We start from the raw sequence: 23,871 nt of genomic DNA on the forward strand, positions 1-23,871 counted from the left end.
AGGACAGTATTTGACAAATAGCTGTTGAATTACTCTTAAAATTGAAATAACAGTATAGTCACTAACTTAAGACATTTTTAAAGAAAATCAGGTAATACTAATCAATCACTTTTAGGTTTTTGAAGACATATGTGTATGTATGTATAATTTAAACTCTTACAGTTTTAAAGTAACAAATTCAGTCATAAATTACCAATAAGTCTCTTCCTGTACTCTCAACTTAGGATACTCAAAGGACAATAACAAATGTTTCTGATGAAGTCTCCAGTGAAGAAGGCCCTGAAACAGGATATCCGTTACGCCGTCATGTGGACAGGACTTCTGAGAACATTCTTCGAAACAGAAAATCACACCATTATAAGAAACATTACCCTAATGAGGTATATACGTTGTCCTTATGTATATGTATACATACTTACTTATATGTTACTAATTTACAGCTTCTTTTCAACAATTGAATAAAATTACTGAAATAAATATATCCCATCAGTATGAATACCTTGTTATATGACCTGGGTTTATAGAGTAGCAGTTTTAGATTTGTGTATTCCACACATGATAGATAGCTACACATTTGTTCTCGTTTTGTGCATTTTCTCCAAAGACTCTCATACATTCAGTTCATTGTTTGCTTTTAAAGACAACCATCCTAGAGAGAGAGAATCTGTGAACGCCTGTGTTAGTCTTTTTCACAGTATGAAAGGCTTTATAGCTTCTTGATTGTAGTAGAGTTATCATTCCAAGTGACTTTCATGTTACTATTACTAGTTATTGAGTTTCCTATAGTATAAAATTCAATTATTTTTTCTTCTTTGATTCTTTCTTTATTAATATTTGGTTTTCTCTAAACCCTTTTCCAGCTTTTTCACATCTCTTGAAACTATTTAAATAGAAAAAGAATTTCATTCAATTGTATTTTTAGTTTTTATTCTAAGGACAGAAAATTTCATTACCTGACTTCAAGGCAGATGTCACTTATGTCACTTTTTGATAAACATTGCCTTCTCCTCTTTTGAGACTATACTAGAATTTTTTCCTGGATGATTTAGGGCTATACTTTTGAAAAATCATACATTATGCTTGCTGTGAGTGTGAATACCTTGATTGTTTTAAGCTTAGAAGAGTTACTTCTTTGTACATTCTTCTCTGTGGTTGTAGCTCTGTTTAATCTTGCTGGTAACTGTGGCTATGTTTCTTCTCTCAGTGGCTGCCATTAGGCAGACACTAATGCCAGTGTGTCTGCTCATTGCCTGTTCACCTGGATCATCTGATATACTTGTGAAATTCAGTCTCGTTAATTTCTCAGTGTTACACTAGGTATCGTTAGAAGTCAGTTGGTACTAGAAGGGATTTCAGGACCTCTTATAGAAAGAAGTCTCCACTCTCTAAGAGAATAAATTATTTGGCTTTGGAGGTACTTTTTTTTACCCCATAATCTTTGCTCTTCTTGATTTGCAGCTATATTTTGAACTATTGAGATTCTTGAAGGGCAGACCAATATTCTACTGATCTTAACTTTTAAATAAATATGTTGCTTAAAATCTTCCAGGTTTCAGGTTAAATAAGGCTGATAAGTAGCAAATCGGCATTGATTGTTTTCAATCTTTTTTTAATGATGTAAAAGATTACCTAAAAATAAAATCTTGTCTTCAGATTCTTTATCTGTAAAGTGAGGAGCTTTAGACTAGAACATATTTTAAAAACTGCATTTCAGGGGCACTGGGATGGCTCAGTCGGTTGAGCGTCTGACTTTGGCTCAGGTCATGATCTTGCAGTTCATGAATTTGAGCTCAGCATTGGACTCTGCTATTAGCATGGAGCCAGCTTCAGATCCTCTGTCTCCCTCTCTCTTTGCCCCTCTTCTGCTTGGGCTCAGTCTCTCTCTCTCTCTCAAAATTAAATAAACACTTAAAAAAAAATCTCTTTAAAAACTACATTTCAGTTCAAGAAAATTTTGACTCTCAAATCAACCTCACAAGGTATTTTAAAAAAGCAAAACAAGGGCGCCTGGGTGGCTCAGTTGGTTAAGCATCTGATTTTGGCTCAGGTCATGATCTCACGGCTTGCGAGTTTGAGCCCTGCATCTGGCTCTGTGCTGACAGCTCAGAGCCTGGAGCCTGCTTTGGATTCTTTGTCTCCTGCTCTCTCTGCACCTCCCCCATTTGCACTCTTTTTCTCTCTCTCTCTCTCTTAAAAACAAACAAACATTAAAAAAAAAAAAAAAGCAAAATGAAACCTCCTTTGAATAAGTAAAATTGAGACAGATAGCCATAGTGTTGTAATACTGTTTTACTTCTTTATGTATATATTATTCTGTTCTTTTCAAATTACTGGTGATATTTTTTTCTTTCAGGTTGAGGCACAAAGGAATCATTTTGGGAAGCACTTTGTGCTTGGGTGGAACTGGTGGTCTTCACTATAAAATGAGTGGTTAGGGATACAGCCATTTGTTATAAGGCTCTCGAATGTCAATATCTATAGATACACTTTTTAGGGGATTTTAGTTTTTCAGGAAGAATCATCCAATCTTTGGTGGTTTGGGTGGCAGATATTATATTAGGCTGCCGTAATGTTTGGCATCAAGGAGATTGGGAATGAGGTGGTCTTGTCATTCAATATGTAGACTTTCACTTAACCTTCTTTCCTCCCACCCCTCAACTCTCCCATCCCCACCTCTGCCCCAGTTTTTTGCCTTTTTCTACTATCCACTATGTATATCTGGTTGTCTTCTTCTAGTCTCCTGTTGGGAAGATGGTGGTAGAGTTACTTGATTATCTGGCATAGGGGATGTCCTGTGGAATTGATACCTTCTTTTAGGCATTTGCCCAGTTGCCTGCCCCATCCTGCTTTGTTTAACTCTACAAATACCTTTCAGTTTTTATTCCCTATTGAAAATTAGGTTTCAGTTTTGATGGCAGTCATAATAAAGAAACTGTGGGCTTGGACTTAGAATATTTAAGTGACTTTGGAAAAGTTATTTAACTTCTCTGAGTCTCACTTTCTGCATTTGTACAGTGGAGAGAGACAAGCCTCATTGGATTGTTAGGATTAAATAAGATTTGCACAATTACCTGGCACAAAGCATTTATGTTATAAATTCTTATTCCTTTCAAATAAATATTTTTTCTCCCCTTAATTTGATTATATGCTCAGTTTTAGCTAAATGTCTAAAATGATTTAAAATGAGCAGAGCAAACCAAATTAAATGAGCTATTAACTTGAGCTTCTTTCTTCAATTCAGAAATTTCTAATTTTTAGCCCTTATTCAGCAATTTGTAGTGGAATCCAAAGTGGCCATTAATCACCTAAATATTGCAGGCAAAATTCTGTTTGGCATGTAATCAGTTATAGACCATAATTTTTAGATTTTACATTTGTAAAGTAGCCCACTTATTAATCAGTATTTGGCAAAATGCATCTGTAAAGAATTAGAGATATTTTCTTATCCCTAAAATCACCCATTAGTTTCAGTTAAATAATCATCAGGGCTTTAATCCTGTTACTCATTTCTGTATCTGATTAGCAAATCTACATCAGAAATTAATGATAGATAATTAGCTAGTTTTATCAAAAAATTTAAACTAGCCATTACTGGTTTCCTAATGCATTCTGTGCCTTGCTAGCTAATGAAAACAGTTGTAATGAAAACTGCTTATGCTTCAAGTATTCTGGTTGGCATTAGTGAATCATATATTTTTGGAGTGCTTTTTATAAGACAAAGCAGACTGATTTTTACCTTTTTTCTTTCTGTATTTTTTTATTTTGATTTCTTTACTTACTTTCCTGCTCAACTCTTTCAAAACACTTTTACTTCTCCTTCAAACATATAATTCTCCCACAAATCCGTAATCAGCACACTAAATGTGTTTTCATGGTGCTCCATTCTAATATCAGTAAATTAATTATCAATAACCTGTCTCATTCATTCAAGATATTTTGTTAACTTGTGGTGAGGGTGGCAAAAAAATGGTTTTTGTCTTTCATTGACTTACAGTATAATTGAGAGTTATGACTTATTTGAGCATATGAAGTACATGAATATTTAATAACAGACAATATTATAGATGCTGAATAGGAATGTAAAATTTATTGTCATGAAAATAAATAATAATACCTCACTTCAGGGACAAAGGGATCACTCTAAATAGAAGGCTCCAGGGGCGCCTGGGTGGCTCAGTCGGTTAAGCGTCCAACTTCGGCTCAGGTCATGATCTCACAGTTCGTGGGTTCGAGCCCCGCATCAGGCTCTGTGCTGACAGCTCAGAGCCTGGAGCCTGTTTCATATTCTGTGTCTCCCTCCCTCTGTCTCTGACCCACCCCTGTTCATGCTCTGTCTCTCTCTGTCTAAAAATCAATAAACGTTAAAAAAAAAATTAGAAGGCTCCAGAATAACATTTGTGGAGCCCCTGCTTTGTACCTGGTTTGTCTTAAAAGCTACAGTGCTCATTTAATTTTCAGTGTCTCTTTAATTAAGATAGGTGGTTTTATTCCCCCTTGGTAGAAGACTAAACTAAGGGTCAGAAACAAGGTAAGCCACCTAGAAAGGGATACAGATGGCATTTTCCAGACGCTTGGTTGAGTAGGTTGTAAAGGAGAGTAGGATACAAGGTAGGAACATAATTAGAGACTAGAGTGGCAAAGAACAAACAGGTTTAGGGGCTGGGGAGTAGCCCCTTGTCACTGGAGGAGAAGGTTGTGGTAGGGACAAGTGGAGAACCAAAGTCCAAAGAATAGCACATTTGAAGACAATCATGCTGGTGAAGGAATTTGAACTTTATCCAGGAGAGCAGTGTGAAGTCACAGAAGGACTTTGGTCAGAGGAATGGAAAAAAGCTGCACTTTTGGAAGATTAATCTGGAAAGTGGGGAAGGCCTTTCGGATAGGGGTCAGTTAGGAGCCTCTTTATAGCAAACAAAGTGTAGATGATAAAAGCTGGTGATAGCATGAGAAGGAGAAAGAGATACACATAAAACATTTTAGAGGTTAAATTGACAGTCTTAGTGACGACATAGGATAGCTAAAAATAAATGTGAAAATTTCAGCATACTTGGCTGTAAGGATTACCATTCTTTATTCAGTAAAAGTTATTTTGAATTATTTTTTAAGCTTATTTATTTTGAGAGAGAGAGAATGTGAGCGAGCAGGAGAGGGGCAGAGAGAGAGGAAGAGAAAAAATCCCAAGCAGGCTTCGTGCTGTCAGTGCAGAGCCCAATGTGGGGCTCCATCTCACAAACCATAAGGTCATGACGGGAGCCAAAACCAAGAGTCAGATGCTTAACCAACTGAGCTACTCAGGCACTCCGTTTTCAATTATTAAATCAAACTTTTACTCAGAATATTTATTTTATACAATAACAATTCCTAGGAAAAGAAGTAAATTGATTAGAAATTATGTAACTTGTACCTTTTAGGTTTCACTTTTGTACCATAGATGACCTCAAAAACATGAGTTGGCAGTTATCTTCCTGGTATAGATTATTTACCAGTTTTACATCAGTTTCTTGAACTTCTGTTTGAAAAACAAAAACAGTAGGTATATGAGATCCACTGTTGCTAAAAAAAAAAAATGAGAGTAAGAAAATACTCTTAATACTCAAAATACGTTAAACACATCGGTTAAAGTTGGTTAATATTCATTGACTATACAGTTCATATGAACTTAGGCTGGTCTCTGCTTGCCTGAATTCTGAACTTTGTATAAAAATTTAAGAGAAAACAAGCACAACCTTTGCATGCAAAATAACACTTGAGCTGAGATGTGAAATCAAATAGATTTTTGATAATAAAAAAATTCTGTTACTCCTTAAACACTAATATATATCTTTAATGTTTTGCTATTTCACTGTCATTTGACAGTGTACTTGTCATTGCAGCAAAAAGTAGCAAAGTATGGTTCTGATAGAATCCTTTGATTTGGAAAGGGTACATAAATTGTATTAATGTCAAAGAATATCTTGATTTCAGGATGCCCCTAAATCGGGTACTAGTTGCAGCTCTCGCTGTTCAAGTTCCAGACAGGATTCTGAGAGTACAAGGCCAGAATCTGAAACAGAAGATGTATTATGGGAAGACTTGTTACACTGTGCAGAGTGCCGGTCATCTTGTACCAGTGAGACAGATATGGAAAATCCTCAAATTAATCCAAGTGTGAAAAAAGAATATAGAGACGACCCTTTTCATCAGGTTAGTTTACAGCATTGGGTTATTTGGGGCTCTCAGTCCAGCTCTTTTGAATGTATATACAAATTTTATAGAGGTAAAGAAAAAGCTTACATTCAATTAAAGTAATATTCCTGTGATTTTTTTTTTTTTCCTTTTTATGTGAGCTGTGGTCTGGCTTCATTGGAACATAGAATCTCAGTATTTATATTATGGTTGTGTCTCTGATGTTGCTACTGAGAGGTTGTTGGTAAATGGAGTTTTGTAAGTCAAATTGTGTTTTAGATGCATTAGTCCTTTTCTCCCTCAGCATACTTCATGGTCAGACCAGCACTCATGGCCTTAACTCCACCTATAAGGTTATAATTCACAAATCTATATCTCAATGCCAGATTTATATCTCCTAAGAGCCCATATAATGAGAATCACATATGTAATTTTAAATTTTCAGGTAGCCTCATTTAAAATGTTTAAAAAGGTGAAATTAATTTTAATATGTTTTACTTAGCCCAGTTTATTCAAAATATTTTCACTTCAACTTACAACCAATGTGAAAAATACTAATGAAATATTTTGCTTTTTTTATACTAAGTCTTCAAAATCTATTGTAAGCCCTGACAGGCACAACTTATTTAGACTAGCCACTTCAAGTACTGAATAGCCACATGTGAATAGGGTACCATATTGGACAGCACACCTCTATAGCATATCTTCTTTTGAATGTTCCACCAGTATCTCAAATTTAACCAAACACCCCATCTTCCCTTATAAATCTGTTTTTCTTCTGGGACTCAAAATCTTAGTGAGTGACATCTCCATCCATCCACTCACCAGTCCAGAAACACGGTGGTTATTTAAAATTTTCACTCTTCCTCTTCTTTCTCTTATTTAACTTTTCATCAAATCCTAAAAATAAAACCAACAACTAAACTCTTAGAAAATTAGAGGTAGAAGGGAACTTCCTTAATCCACTAAAAGGTAGCTATCAAAGAGCTATAGCTTCTAAAAACCTATAATGATGAGATTTTAGAAGTGTTTCTATTAAAGGCAGAAACACTCAGAGATGTCCATTATCACTGCTTTTTCTATCAAAATTACACCAGTTATGTTTGTTTGCCTGTCTGGTTGAACTTAGACTGATTTAAAGTCCACATTGAAGAGCAAAATGTCAAGAATAACTGAAGCAGTTTTGAAGAACAACAGGGAGACTTTCCCTGCCAGATATAAAAACTTACTTAGAAAGTACATACAGTAATAAAGATAGTATGCTATGGGCGTCTGCTATAGACTGAATGTTTATGCCCTCCCCCTCCCACTCACCAGTTCCTTCGGTGAAACCTAAAGCCCAAGGTGATGGTATTTGGAGATAGGGCCTTTAGGAGGTGATTAGGTTATATGGGTGGAGCCCTCATGAATATGTAGAGTGCCCTATGAAAGAGACCCCAGAGAGCTCCCTTGCCCCTTCTACCATTATGAGGTTACAGCAAAAAGAAGGCAGTCTCTGAGCCAGGAAGTGGGATCTCATCAGACACCAAAACTGCCAGCACCTTGATCTTGGACTTCGAGCCTCCAGAACTGTGAGAAATAGACTTCTATTGTTTCTAAGCCATAGAAATTCTGTGGTATTTTCTTATATCAGCCCAAGCAGACCAAGACAGTGTATAAACAAATAGACCAATGGGACAGAATAAAAAACCCTGAAGTAGTGCATGTTACATGGATCTCTAATATATGACGTAAGTGGCATTACAACCATTGGGAGAAGAATGAACTCTTCAGTATATAGTTATAGATCAAATGATTATTCATATACAAAAATATATTCCAGATAGTTCCTAAATGTGAAGAAACAAAACCTTAAAATGTTTACAAGAAAATATAGGAGAAAAATCTTTGTTACTTTTGGTAAGAGAAGAATTTTTTAAAGAAGAACACAAGAAGCACATTCAAATATCAAAATGAGGCAATCAATAATTCAAATATCCTAAAATTTAAAACTTTGGGCTACAAATTAAGCCATAAACATTGTTAAAAGATGGAGAAATAGAATTGAGGGAATGTTTTGACTCCACCCCCCTCTCCCCCCCCCCCCCCAAGATGTGAGATATTTGAGCACCTGTGTACATAGGGGAAACCCAGGAGGGAAGGACTGAAGAGATACAGGAGAAGAAGTTGTTGAATGAGATTTCTTAGGATTCTAGAGGGGAACCATAATTAGGAAGTTTTGCCTTTGATAGGAAGGGGATCACATCTTCTGCTGAAATAGGAGGAGTAGTAAGTGCACAGAGAAAAATTAGTAAGATGATGAAAGGATTATTGCCTAATGTAGTGCAGGAGGCCAGGAGGTCTGTTAACAACAAGTGAGATGATAGGATTGGTGGTGACGGCTCATAGTTATCATTTGTGAAAAGTGAAGAGAGTTTGTTTGTGCATGTATTCAAGCCAATGAACACATTAAGAGTCACACTGCCATATTGTTGAGGGTCCAGATGGAATCTGAAACCATGAATTTGTGATTGCTCAATCCACACAGTTGTGTGATAGTCTCTGAAATACAGTCGTGGTAATCAATAAAGCAAACATTTAAAAAGCATTCACTACATGCCAGGCACTGTGCATAGTAATCTAGAAGCATTATGTCATATAATTTTCACAACCTACAACAGTGTAGTGTATCTTTTATATATATGGTTATATATTCATTTCATAGATGAGAAAATTGAGGCTCAGAATTAAATAACACACCCAAAGTCATACAATATAGGTGCTCAGTAAATAGTTGTTATTCAAGGAACAGGAGAGACCATGAAATAATGGAAATGCTAAGAGTCCAAACAATGTTAGATAGAGAAGAAAATGAAACCAAGAAGGGGATAGACTGAAGGATAGGTGTGTTCAGAAGTGTTTTAGAATTGAAGGTTTGTGAGACCTGGTAAGATGAGAAGTCGAGCAATTCAGTCCAAGGCCCAGACTATGGCCATGGGAGTAGCTGAAGGTCCTTGGAATTTAAGAAGCAAAAAATAAGAAACAATCCATGAGAACAGGTTGTTGGATGAGTCACCTGGATATTCATCTAAGTCACTGGGCAGAGAGCTGAAATTGAAGTTTAGGAAAATGCCTGTGAGCTATTTTCCCAGTGACACCATCAGAGGCATAGAAACAGGGACTGTGTGTTCTTTTGCTCATAGTTGTATCACACAGTGCTTGGTACTTAGTAGGTGTTTAACAAAAATTGAGTGAATGAAAGGAAATACAGTTTTTTCAAAGCATTCCAAATTGTTTTTAAAGGATGCTGTACAGAATTAGTTGGCCCTAAATCTATCCCACTACTCTGCTCCTTTTTGGTACGATTTTTAATGTTCTACTCTGCATATTAATTACAGTATCACAGACTTACATTGGTTTTGCTTGTGGATTAAAGACTTGATTTTACACACATTTCTTATTCTCAGGCTTCTAAAAAATGAGCTCATATCTTCAGTTTTAATAGTAGCCATGTAATGGAAATTAGCTCCCTTTAATGAAAAGCTACCAGTTTTTTCTTATTAGACTAAGATCTGTATTGGGTTTATTGGGTTTGGAGGACCGTTTTCTGCCCACCATAAAAACTGAAAAATACCTCCTTACGAAGAAACAATGAGCATCTGAATCTGTGTGTTCTAGGCAGGATGTCACCAAATCTGTAGTTTTGTTTTATTGTTTGTTTTATTTTCTTTGGAAATAGTAACTGAAACATTTCTACAGCAGAAAACTTCTCTCCCCCAGTCATGGCTGAGTATATAATAAAGTATGAGGCCATATTCAAGTGAAATTCATTTTGCAGTAGGTGAAGCCAGATTTTAATGGGTACAGTTCCCACAGGTAGAAACTGCAGTAAAGCGGTTGTCATGGTGAATTTACTTGAAATAAAACATGGAACCAATTAAGTGTTAATGTTTTCAGGCAGTTTTGAATGAACATGAAACAAAGCAGTTGAGATTTTGAATGAGGATCCAGATTTTAGTCTGAAAAATATACCAAGAAGAACCTATATGATAAAATTATGAAATGGAATTATTCAGTTTTCCTTGAGCCTTTCTGAAAAAGCATTTCATGTAATGCTGCTCTTCATACACTGTAGACAGCACATGTTGCAACAAGACTGTGGTTTCAGAATATATTTCACACACACAGATACAGGGTTGGGTTGGGTTTTTCTTTCTTTTTTTTTTTTTTCCAGTTAAGTTTTTTTAAATTCACCAGTTTCTAGTTGCTCTCTTTCTCCTACCTATTGGCTTTCTAGAAATAGGAAGATGATATCAAATGCTAAGTAAAGTAACTGCAAAGGTGACTGGGCAAAATGAATACTTTTGGAGGGTGAACTTCTTGAATTCCTATTTCTGTCCTAGATAGACCTTGATATGCCTTGCTTCATGTAATTGGGAAGGCTTTAATTCACTGTTAACAGACTGAGAGTTTAAAAAGATTAGAAGCCTGTAAATCAGTGGTTGAAATCTTGTCTCTCCAGGCTTTACACTCTGCATTCAGCTTCTAGCTCTTCTTCCTAGCCTTTGAGCCCATGTTGTTTCATAATGATTAAATTTCCGTGGAAAGTTTGATACATATTTCGGTACAAATAACTTTTATCCTAGTTAGAATATTTTGTGGAATTTTCATTTGTGGAATTAAGTGGATAGTTAATAACTAGTGTCTTAACAGTTTTGAAGGCTCTCCAATAATGAAATATATACTATGATGGTTAGTGTATATTAAAATACCATATCTTTGGAAAAGATAAATTTTTAGAGAAAACTTCTTCATAGTCAAGTAAACTAAATGTAAAAGAACTTTGCTAATAATATGGCTAGTGGCATTACGGTTTGCCTGTAATTATTCATCAATTTTTATTCTGCTTATAGTAAACCTGGTATATATAGCTTTACATGCAGAAAATTAATGTTCGACTCAGAATGATAATAACTTCCCATATCTGTTTTCTTACGTATTATTAATGACTATTTTATATCTTTAGTCAAAACAAATCAATGCAATTTTATTCTCCCTACAGGAAAACAATTCCTTAAGTTTTCAAAAAACTTACCTTTACCATATTTTAATCACATTTCTGTTCTTCAGAGAATAACTATAAGTATAGTAGATTCTTCTACTCATTGTTAGAAGTTATTTTAATGAAATATGTTATAAAAATAAGTTAGTAATACTGTAATGTAAATTCATGCCATTTTGGGTCTAATCTTTTAATGTTTTAACTTCTCATGAATATCTGATAAGGTAAAGATTAGTGTTGAATTTTGTTGCTGTCTTTAATCCCCAACCATCCTATTTTGAAGTTTTATTTATTTATTTATTTATTTAAAGATTTTATTTAAAAAATTTTTTAATGTTTTATCTGTTTTTGAGAGAGAGGGAGACATAGAATCTGAAGCAGGCTCCAGGCTTCAAGCTGTCAGTGCAGAGCCCAACACGGGACTCAAACCCACGAACCATGAGATCATGACCTGAGCCGAAGTCAGACACTTAACCGACTGAGCCACCCAGGCGCCCCTAAAGATTTTATTTTTAAGTAATCTCTACAGCTAATGTGGGGCTCATACTCAAAACCGCAATATCAAGAGGCACATCTTCTGACTGAGCCAGCCAGGCACCCCAAAGTTTTATTATTTTAATTATCTAAAACAAACAAAAAAAACAAACTTAAGCATCTGATCCTTTGTATTAAGGCTTTCAATTTTTCTTTTTTTCTTTTCTTTTTTTTTTTTTTTTTTTGCCTTTTTCTATTTCTTGAAACATTGAGAGAGTACTTTTAGTATCATGTGCTTCCATTTGCAATATATACTCAAAGGAACAAAAAAAAGTTAATCCTTTGGGGAAATGCTAGATTAAAATACAGAAAAGTAACTAAATTAAATAATGAGGGTAAGGGCATGCGGAAGAGTCTCTTCCAGGATGAGATTGTATCACTGTTTAGTATTTCAGAGAGGTTTAAATCTTAGCTGTCATGTGCTTTGTATTGAACAACCGTAAGTTGGAGAGTCAATAATATGAACAATTTGATATCCATTTGTTTTTGAACACTACTATATTAGTAGCTATGTAGACAATTGACAACTAAGGGCTTTTGCTGACACATTTTAGAGGATTTTTGAATAGTAGCTTGCCTAACACCTATTAGAGGAAGTTCTTAATGTACACATTTTTATAACTGTAATTTTTATGCCATCTGTTCAATGTATATGCTAATTAATGTTAAGATAGAATTTTAGTGTCTTTGAAATTGGGTGTATGTAGATATAGGTATACCCGTGTTCAGACATACATATGTTCTGTTTTATAAAATATAAATGCATTCACCAATTTGTTTTTTAGTGTATTTTATATATATATACACGTTTTATTTATGAAATGTGACAAATGTATTCACCAATTTCTGTTTATTTTTTATAGAGTCATTTGCCCTGGCTCCATAATTCCCACCCGGGATTAGAGAAAATAAGTGCTATAGTATGGGAAGGCAATGACTGCAAGAAAGCAGACATGTCTGTGCTTGAAATCAGTGGAATGATAATGAACAGAGTGAGTGCTTAAATATTCTTTTAGTTCAGGAATAAGACAGCAATTATTAATATAATAAATAATTACTAGGATGTTATGTTTACAACTTATCTCATTTCTTCAACATGAAAAAAAAGTATTTGTATTTGGTCCTGTCTGTGATTTATACAGTGATTTGTCACCAAACCACTGTCATGCTTTAGTGTTTCAATTCTTTGACTAAGAACAGATGATGCAATTTAAAATTTTCTTCTTTTATGTTATTCTTTCTTTTGCTTTTCATGGATCAAATTGTGCTAGACATACACAAGTGTTGATGAAGGCTTATTTTCCTGTGTCCTCCCTCCTGCTTCATTTATTATTTAAAAAAATCAAAATAGAATATTTATATTGATACTTGCTTGCCCACTTAAATATATAGAAGTAAATGCAGCTAGAGGTAACAGGTTTTGAGTAGTTTCAGGAGGTAGAGTACAAATACTATGGGTTTTAATTTCAGTTATGAAATTGTGTCTTTTATGAAATCATTACTACTTATTAAATTTTATCTGATTCCTCTTGGGCAACTAGGCATGATTTAACTTGGACTTTTTTTTTAATTTTTAAAAATGTTTATTTATTTTTGAGAGACAGAGAGACAGTGTGAGCGAGGGAGGGGCAGAGAGAGGAGACACAGAATCTGAAGCAGGCTCCATGCTCTGAACTGTCAGCACAGAGCCAGACTCCGGGCTCAAACTCAAGAGCGTGAGATCATGACCTGAGCCGAAGTCAGAAGCTTAATCAACTGAGCCACCCAGGCACCCCAATTTTACTTACACTTCTAAATTTCCATGCATTGTTCATTATGTAAGAACTATTATGCATACTTTACGGAGGACAGAAATTAAAGTAACTGCTCTAGAAATTGATTTCCATCCTATGACATATTCCTAAGGAATCTCTGGAGATGTGGATCTAGTTGGTGCTCCATACCTTAGCTGTCTGTGAACTAGCAGGTTGTTTCCAGAATGTATAATATGATGATAGAAAGTTAGCTAGATCCCTCCCAGTCCTACCAGTCTTATATTTCCCATTATTTCATTTGCAGTTTCCTTTTTCATAATTCTCCCTTTTTCCCCTTTTTTATTTAATTTTCCCCCCTCTAACACATTTTCTTTTAAAATGGTTTTAAAGTATAAGGAGATATCCATTTGTATACTGAGCTCTTTGAAGGAAAACACAGATTGCAAATTTATCAAATAAGTGTAATTCTAGATTTTTCTTTTTATGTACTGAGCTTAAGTGGATATGAGATCTCATTCTTTTTAATATGGAAGTATTTGTGAATATTTCTAACTTTTGAAATAGTGAGATCTATAGAATTTTTTCCCCAGACCTAGGTAAGACCAAAATAGTTCATCCTTTTGCATCTACTTAGTGAATTAGAAATCTGATAATGAACTGTTTTTAAAAACTGAACATATAATGACTTACAATCTACCTGTAATATGCTCTCAAACTTTGAGTCAATTTAAATTTCATTATTTGTGTATTAAAACTCATATATTTTAACAAAATGATTTTATACCGCTATAAATAAAATAATGCCTAATAGAATTCATTTTACTGTAGATAAAATTTATGTACAGTTGGGTTTCTTTCTGTCTCTCTCTCTCTCTCTCTCTCTCAATATAGGTGAACAGCCATATACCAGGAATAGGATACCAGATTTTTGGAAATGCAATCTCTCTAATCCTGGGTTTAACTCCATTTGTTTTCCGACTCTCCCAAGCTACAGACTTGGAACAACTCACAGCACACTCTGCTTCAGAACTTTATGTGATTGCATTTGGTTCTAATGAAGATGTCATAGTTCTTTCTATGGTTATAATAAGTTTCGTGGTTCGTGTGTCTCTTGTGTGGATTTTCTTTTTTTTGCTCTGTGTAGCAGAAAGAACTTACAAACAGGTGAGTATAATATAGAATTTTGAATAGAGAATATTTTATCCTTTTCATAATAGATAATTTCTGAAGTATTTTAGCATTTCATTAAATTATTTTGACCCGCTAATTATTTTCCTGTTTTGTTTTTGTAGTACTTAAGCAAATACAATCCTATAACAAGCCATATTTTGTTGATTTTTGTTTTTCTATGGTAATCTACTTGAAAATTAATCCTATCCTAATCTGTTTTTAGCGATTACTTTTTGCAAAACTGTTTGGACATTTAACATCTGCAAGGAGGGCTCGAAAATCTGAGGTTCCTCATTTCCGGTTGAAGAAAGTACAGAATATAAAAATGTGGCTATCTCTCCGGTCCTATCTTAAGGTAGAATGGTAGTGATAAAAGTACTCTTAACATGCTGCCTTCCTCTCAGAGTTTCTCTTTTTTCAATATGGATATATGTCTAAATGTATAGTCACCTGTGTACTCAACATGCTGCTGCGTGGTCATACTTAGTGTTCTTTTCAATCCATATTCAGAAATTGAAAATAAATGTTTAACTGGTTCTTTAGATAAAACACCTGAGGTCTGAAAGGCTTACATACATTTTTATGTAGATCATTCAAGATCAGATTGTCAAGATTTATATTTTATTTTTAATTTTTTAATTTTTTTAATTTTAATTTTTAATTTTTTTTAATCGAAGCATAGTTGACACACAGTGTTACATTCGTTTCAGGTGTACAACATAGTCATTCACCTCTGTGTGCTATGCTATGCTATGCTTACCACTACATGTAGCTACCGTCTGTCACCTTACAGCACTGATACAATACCATTGATTATATTCCCTAACCTGTGCCTTTTATTCCTGCGACTTACTCATTCCATAACTGGAAGCCTGTACCTCCTACTCCACTTTGCCCATTTTGCCTATCCGCTCACCCCCTTCCCTCTGGCAATCATCAGTTTGTTCTTTGTATTTATAGGTCTGATTCTGCTTTTTGTTTGTTTATTCATAGGTTTTGTTTTTTAGACTTGACATTAATCTTTTTTTCATAAATCTCACCAACTTCTACTCATTCAGAAGCTTAAAGATTTTATTCGTACCTAGAATGGTTATCAGAAGCCAGCAGAGGGAGCCCACTGCTTAAAAAAGAATTTAAAAAACTAATCAGTGAGCATCCTCACTGAAGTGGCCTATTACTATTTAAAAATATTAGCTTGCAGTTCTAAGCCATTCTCTTCATGCTGTTCTTTTCCCTTAATCTTTTAAAATAACTTTCCTAATTATGGCAGTAAGATATAAAAACTCAGGAGGGAAATGGGAAACTTCTGAATTAAGTTTAGGAAAGCATTTCTTCTGAGGATTATTTCTTTGCTACGTTAAGATGCAGTGATTTTCATTATGCATGGAGTAATCAGGCCTTAAATAAAGCTGGCCAGAAGATCAGAAACCCTCTGATATACCTAGATCTTTAATGCTTTTTATTTTGAAGTAACAATGAAAGAAGTGGAAAAAAGTTTGCACTATTGTCTACCCTTCTATTTAAAAAATTCATTGTTCTGTTCATTGATTTAATTTGTTAGTCTCCATGGGGAAATGCTAAAAATTGGCATGGATTATTTTTGCTCACTGTGAATTTTTTGTTATGTGGAGGGATGAATATGATCTTTGTTACGTGGCTTAGTGAGAAGCCATCTGTAATTCGTCCTCATTATCAATCTGTTATATAAGTAGATGTTGTATTCTTTTGTACATTGTTTGTTTCATTCAATAAACATGTATTTAATGCTAACCACTTAACATCCACTACTGATGACATGCAAGGCCTTACCTTTCGGAGCTTAAAATTTAGCGAGGAAAATCTGTAGCCCCAGACCTAGGAATTATCCTTGGTATTTATTACTTCCCTCTCTTGCATTTCCAACATCCAACTCATCACCATTTTCCACCCTTTCTACTTCCAAAATATATCTTGGATCCATTTACTTCTTTGTTTCCATGTCTGCAACCTGAATGAAACCTTCAATCATCTGCTTTGGGCTACTGTAGATGCCTGTTAACTGGCCTCCCTCCATTCAGGTTTCCTCCTTCCAATACATTCCTCAGTCTGCCACCAGAGATCTTTTTAAAATTTAGATTTCATTATATGATTCTTTAAAAAAATTTTTTTGAATGTTTTTATTTATTTTTGAGACAGAGAGAGACAGAGCATGAGCAGGGGAGTGGCAGAGAGAGAGGGAGACACAGATTCTGAATCAGGCTCCAGGCTCTGAGCTGTCAGCACAGAGCTCAACACGGGGCTTGAACTCACAGACTGTGAGATCATGACCTGAGCCGAAGTCGGATGCTTAACCGACTGAGCCACCCAGGTGCCCTTCATTATGTGATTCTTAAAACTTTCTGAGGGTTCTCCATTGCTCTTAAAGGACAAAATCTGAACAGGGCTTATCAATGCCCTTCGTGACCTAGCCCCTGAGGATATCCTGTCTCCCTTGTCTCATTTTGAAACACTTTCCTCTCTGCATTCCAGCCATACCAGACTGCTTCAGTTCTTTGAATGCAATATTATTTTTACTGTTTTGTGCTCTTGCACTTGTCCTTCCTTCTGCCAGGAACACTGCCATGTGCTATCATACCTGAGCACCCTATTCTGGTATAAATATCACAGTATCAGGAAGATCTTCCCAGGTTATCTTCCTAACTTGCCTGTAAGAGTTAGGAGTGTGGGCCTGGGAAAGATCTCCTTAAGGAAGTGATACTTAAACCAAATTCTCTACCAGTTTTCTCCGAGCATCCTTTACCTTTCCTTTATAGCACTTATTACAACTGATCACATATATCTGTGGCTATAAGCTTGATGTCTGACTTCCTGCTACTTCCTGTGAAGGTAGGGACCGTGTGTGTTTTGTTCTGTGCTGTATTTTCAGTGTCCAGCACAGCGCCTCATTCTGAGAAGGTGCTCAAGAAATATCTGTTGAATAAATGATTAGTGTTTGACAAAATATTTGGAATGAAAGGAAATGAAAAATGTGGAAGTTATGCTAAGAATTTTATGCTATGTATTCACCATGTTTACTGTATTGCAAATCCTCAGGAAATAGTAACACTTTGTAATTAAAATTCATCCAACAAATTAGGTATATTTTCAACATTGTAAGCTATGATCAACCTGCAGGGAGGGATCAACACTTTAATTGAAAGCATGGAATTAGCTGCTAATTAGTAAATATATTTAAAAGCATTTTTCCTCTTTTTCCCCAGCGTCGAGGTCCTCAGCGATCAGTTGATGTTATAGTTTCATCTGCTTTCTTGTTGACTATATCAGTTGTATTTATCTGTTGTGCCCAGGTGAGTTGACTTGTTCTGTGTAGAAAGTAGATAATCATATCTATAATTATTAGGCTCCAGAAGGCTTTCTAATAATAAACAACCACAGTAATAATATTATAAGGAAGCCTAGTTGTACAAGTTTTGAAATTGACCTTTTGCAGGTTTTTTTTCAGTAGAATAAATAAATGTGTCTTATTCATCTCTGTGTCATGAACAGTGGCTAGCATAGTCTCAGATGTCTATTGATTGAATATATAGTAATTACTTTTTCTCAGTCACTTACCTGGTTATCTTTATTTCCCAAAACAAACTTATTAGTGGCTAGAATTGCAATATTGTTTCAGACTTTTTCACAAATCTCTGCTTTATTCACATGTAGTATTCTTTCATTTTATATCTGAATCGTCGCTGTGACATGACTGCCTCAGGCTCTGAGAAAGAACTCTCGTTGTCCAAGACTAGTCAGGAAGCACAGAAGTATCTCAGGATATTCTGCGTTATAAAATTAAACTTCCATTTCAAGTACTATGACATACTAGATTACCTGAAGATTCTTCTGCTTTAAAATACTGTATAGTCCAGAGGGTGGGTGGAAACTTAGCTGTTTAATATTCATATATAAGCTCTTCTATGTACATATTACATGCATATCTGAGTTTATAAGACAGTAAGGGGCCAAAAATGAAGATAAAGCTAAAAAACAGAGCAGTTAAGTATATGTGTTAATGCTGTGAGAGCGCTAGGATGAGGAGGTGAGGTACACTGTCAATCTTCGTATCCTAGAGACTTGAGATTTAGGCCCACAAGAGGACAGAAGATGAGGCCTCAGCCTGCATACACCCTTATACATGCTCCCCCCCGTAAACCAGACCTCTTACAGGACTATGGTCTCCATGAAAAGGTAGAATAAGAAAAACAACCTGTCCACCAGCCCAGGAGGATAATAAGAAAGCTCATCTAACTCTGCCTGGACTCTGACTAGAATGGGGGGATAAGTCTCTGCCCTAAGAATATGTAACTGTAGGTCTGCCCTTATTAGAGGTTCAGGGTTTAAAATGTGCATTACAGATCTTGTCCTGTTATCTCCATGTCAAGAAGTTAATATAAAAAGCGGTCCTAGGATATTTGGCAGAAGCAAAACCAAGATTGGTTCTTGGGGAATGTGACTTCAGCCTAGGCCTCAGGATGTCCACAGATGAAGCCTCTTGAGGTTTCAAAACACTGAAGAAACCATCCATGTTGAGCCAGTCAGTGAACCAACAAGCAGGAGATTAGGTCTCCAGCTGCCTCAGATGATAAACTGATCAGATAAGAACTATAAGATAAAGACACAGATAACACTATGAAAAAAGAACAGAGAGATTTGAAAAAGAACTGACAGCACTTCAGAGAAACGAAAAATTCAGTTATTGACATTAACAACACAATAAAAAATAGCAGATTGAAGACAGCTAAAAATAGTGAATGGGAAATGGAAGAAGCTACCCAAAATATAGGACAGAGATAAAGAGATGGAAATATGAAAAGGAGATTGAAACATGGGAGAGCCAACATATATCCATAGGAATTCCAGATGGAAAGGAGAAGGAGAGCAATATTTGGAGAGATAATGGCTAACAGTTTTTCTGTGTTGCTAAGACCTTAACTTCGGATTTAGGAAGCACAACAAGAATAAGAAGGAGCAATAAATATAAATCTACACTCAAGACACATTGTGGAAGAACTACAGAACACCAAAACAGAGAGAAAAATCGTAAAAGCAACCAGGAGGAAAAGACTGATTTCTTTACTTACAGTTCCTTATTGCATGTTAGCCTTTTGTTCCAAGTTTAATTTCCATGTTCCTGAAGTACATCCTGTAGTAGTTCTGTCTCTTATGAAGAGGCAGGCAAATACTAGCTATAAGAAAGCTGGTGAGTTCATATTAATATCAGATGAAATGACTGTAATCTAAGTTCAATGGGGTTTAGATAAAGGGAAGCGTGACAAAAATTAAAAGAATAATTCATCAAGGTCTTATAATTCTCAGCTTGTATGCATGTAATCCAGTAACTTCAAAATACATGTACAGATAGCCAAAATCAATAACACGAAGAAGTTATTTTTAAAAACCTCATTGGAAGGGTTTTTTTTTAATTTTTTTTTTAATGTTTATTTATTTTTGATACAGAGAGAGACAGAGCATGAATGGGGGAGGGTCAGAGAGAGGGAGACACAGAATCTGAAACAGGCTCCAGGCTCTGAGCTGTCAGCACAGAGCCCAACACGGGGCTTGAACTCATGGACCACGAGATCATGACCTGAGCCAAAGTCGGCCGCTTAACCGACTGAGCCACCCAGGCGCCCCAGTCATTGGAAGGTTTTAACACATTTCTTTCAGTAATTGATAGATTAAACAGACAAAAAACAAACAAACAAAAAACAATGAAGATATGTACCTAAACAAGATAGTTTAAATTTTGTTCTAAAATTAGAGAATACATATTCTTTTCAAACACAAGGACAGTTTACAAAACTTTCCTATGTACTTGGACACAAAGTAATTCTCAGCTGAGACAATGTAGACCACTTAATCTAATAGTAATGCAGTTACGGTAGAAAACAATGACAGCAGCAAAAAAACTCATACATTTGGAAATTTTAAAGCATGTAAATAACAAATATTTAGAAAGCATAGTGTATTAAACTGTAAGCTACTGACACAGTTGAGAAATTGTTTAAAGAATGCTAGTATAAATTACTTTATATCATTAAAGTTGAAAACCTAGGTGGACAATTTGTACAAATGCATAATGTACTAAATCTGACTCAAAAACTGAAAACCTGAGGAGACCTGTAACTACAAAGTAGTATTGATTCAATAGTTTAAAACTTTGCCACCAGCAAAAATCCTCTAGACCCATGTGGTTTTACAGTTGAATTTTGCCAATTATTCAAATAAACAGTAATTCTAATCTTACACAAAACGCCTCGAGAGTAGAAAAAAGGGACTATTCCCCAACTCATTTTGTGTGACTAATAGAATCTTGATACCAATTGACTGGCGAGACAGTATAAAAATGGAAAACTGTGAGCTAATTTTCCTTATTAACTTCAATGCAAAATACTAGGAAGATGAAGCCAGCAACTTAATAACAATAAATATGCCATGACCAATATAGTTTATACCCGGAATGCAAAGATTTTCAACTCACAAATCTGGTTTGAGCTCCTGTAGTTGATTAAAAAGGGAAAAAACATATGATCATCTTAACAGATGCAGAAAACAAATTGGTGAATTTCAGTGGAGATTCATAATACAATGACTGGAAAGTACTATTCTTAATCTTAAAGTATATCTTTAAAAATTTAAAGCAGACGTTGTACATACGATATTTAGTACCTTAGGGGTATTTACTTTAAAATTGGGAGTAAGGCAGTTACCCTCTCTACCTTCTCGTCATGGGTTTTGATTACATTATTGATGTGTTTGAAATATTTCATAATAAATGTGGAATGTTTTTAAAATAAAAATACTATATTTGTGATCAATTTGTATGAAATAAAATGTTATTTCCTTTAAAAAAGAAATTGTTTCAATCACATTGCTGCTTCATGTTGCCTTTTTCGTACACTTTTAGTTGCTTCACGTGCATGAGATCTTCCTTGATTGTCACTACAATTGGGAACTAGTAATCTGGTGCATCTCGTTAACACTTTTTCTCCTAAGATTTGTTACCCTTGGATCAGAGACAAGTAAAAAATATAGCAATACCTCAATATTACTTACTGAACAGGTGAGAATGCATGTTTATTATAAGTTAATGCCTATAATCTACATATTAAACTAAAAATCTTTTCATTTACTTGAGGTTTTTTAGGAACCTGTTTTTAGATTGCTTTTGTATTACAAAGAAAAACTTGACATTTGATAGGACATGAGCCTTTCTTCAATGTTCCTGCCTTGATATGGCTTTCAAATCTGACCTGTTGTTTTTCTGTTTCACTTTGATTTGACAAGAAGCAAGTACTATTTATAGAAGTGATGAACTTTAAACCATTAGTGGGATATGTTTGCTTGGCAGTCTAGCAGAGCCATATTTGAAGAAGTAGGAATTTTTATTCAGTAGGAAGGATAAAGCATAAGAGTTTTGATGGTTGACTTTGTTGTGTATTAATTTGTTTAATATTTTCCTTACCATTCCATAGGAATTACTCAAAGAAACTTACTGCAAGTGAAAATGTTTTGAGTAGTTTTGCCAGGGAAAGTATGATTTTTAAAAATCAGTAATCCTGTCACATGAGCTCAATTAAAGGGAAAGGGGAGAACAGCAAACAAACCAATTGATCTACTTTAGTTATTACTTACTCTTTTGTTTTGGCTCTAGGAGTAAAGTATTTCACCTATTAAATAATGAAATCGAGTTTTCCTTTCTTGTGTCAGCTTTAATCTGAAAAGTTTAAAATTTTATTATAAAATGTTTACTGTAAGAAATTTGGAATATACAGTAAAGTATGAAGGAGAATATTAATGTCATCTATAATCTCAATACCCGGAGAAGCACCATGAATGTTTTAGTGACTGTCTTTCAGTTCCTTTTAAAAATGAATATTTGTTGTAATTTTAAGTATTTTTAACTATTCATTCCTCGTTTTCATTCCTTTTTTTATAAAAGATAAACCTCTACTTGAAAATGGAGAAGAAACCTAACAAAAAAGAGGAACTGACACTAGTGAATAATGTTTTAAAGCTGGCTACTAAACTGCTAAAGGTAAAAATAAAACTGAAAATGGATATAACGTGGAATATGCTGTTCTGACATTTTATCTTAGTCTTTTGTTTGCAGATCCTATCTTATGTTTGGTTTTTATGATTATCCAAATTGTTTCCAAATTATATTTGAACACATTCATGTCATGTACATTTTACTTATTGTAAAACTAACCAGTGTGATCCAAATCATATCATTTTGAAATTTTAATAACTTTTGAAAATCTAAGACTTTAATGTTTAAAGTATTTAGAGGTTGGTATCTTTGGAAATTTTGCCTCCTAGTACTTAAAATAGGTTTCAAAAAGGGAGATTTGGTGTTAATTTGGAAATTTTCTCATTTTGTATTTCTCAGAGCAGTCTTCTGCGTGGCCTGAGTTAGCTTAAAAATTAGTAATACAGAGTAATTATAATAAATATATATCACCAATAAACCTTTAAATTTTTGAATCATTTTTGGTAACAAAAAATATAATTTCAAAATATTTGATGTCATAATAATACTCTTTGGAGGTAATTTGATAAAATATTTCTAGCATTGCTTTGCAGTGTTAGTAATGTTTTTCTTTCTTAAAAGGAAAATGTTTTTTAAAATCTCAATTTCTGTAACAAATTGAATATAATGTTTTCAGAGAATGGTGTAAAATTAGTAGTTTCTCAGTATTACGTTTAATTCTTCAGTCAATTAAAAAGTCTTAATTAGGTACTGCCTCACAGTATATAATAGGCCTTGACAAGCAAGGTTCAGAAGAGAGGCGGGTGGGCTTGTCTGGTACATATGTGTTGAATATCTTCAGAGTGTAGGCACTATGCTAGACAGGATGAGACTTACAAGCAGCTTCAATCCCAGAGTAGAGGGAAATTTGAGAAACTAAAGTACAAAGCACAACAATGTGATCCTTTTTGATCACACACAGTCATATACAATCTTCTACTCAGAAACCTGGGAGTTAATATAGATTGGTTTTTCTCTGTCACTCTTCACTGCCAAGAAATTCTCAGGCCCATTGATTTAACCTCTCCAATATCCTCTAGTTCATCTCCGCTTCCCTATCAGTACTATCCTAGGTCAGGCCCTCATTGTCTCTCACTTGAGCTTTGATCCATTGAACAAAGCAGGCCTTCCTGCTTCTAGTCTCACTGTTCTCC

The 23,871-nt window shown here is 34.8% G+C and overlaps 1 protein-coding gene across 1 annotated transcript in view; it reads left to right on the top strand.

Moving 5' to 3' along the window:
- PHTF2 (putative homeodomain transcription factor 2) overlaps nucleotides 1-23,871 on the top strand; it is a 94,200-nt gene that overhangs the window by 65,809 nt on the left and 4,520 nt on the right. The window contains exons 8-15 of the mRNA XM_049642856.1: nucleotides 225-380; nucleotides 5,965-6,183; nucleotides 12,604-12,732; nucleotides 14,386-14,658; nucleotides 14,888-15,019; nucleotides 17,904-17,990; nucleotides 21,593-21,748; nucleotides 22,628-22,723. Coding sequence (XP_049498813.1) covers nucleotides 225-380; nucleotides 5,965-6,183; nucleotides 12,604-12,732; nucleotides 14,386-14,658; nucleotides 14,888-15,019; nucleotides 17,904-17,990; nucleotides 21,593-21,748; nucleotides 22,628-22,723 — 1,248 coding nt within the window. The remainder of the gene's footprint in view (nucleotides 1-224; nucleotides 381-5,964; nucleotides 6,184-12,603; nucleotides 12,733-14,385; nucleotides 14,659-14,887; nucleotides 15,020-17,903; nucleotides 17,991-21,592; nucleotides 21,749-22,627; nucleotides 22,724-23,871) is intronic.

This window comes from Panthera uncia, chromosome A2 (assembly GCF_023721935.1).
Source record: "Panthera uncia isolate 11264 chromosome A2, Puncia_PCG_1.0, whole genome shotgun sequence".
NCBI lineage: Eukaryota > Metazoa > Chordata > Mammalia > Carnivora > Felidae > Panthera > Panthera uncia.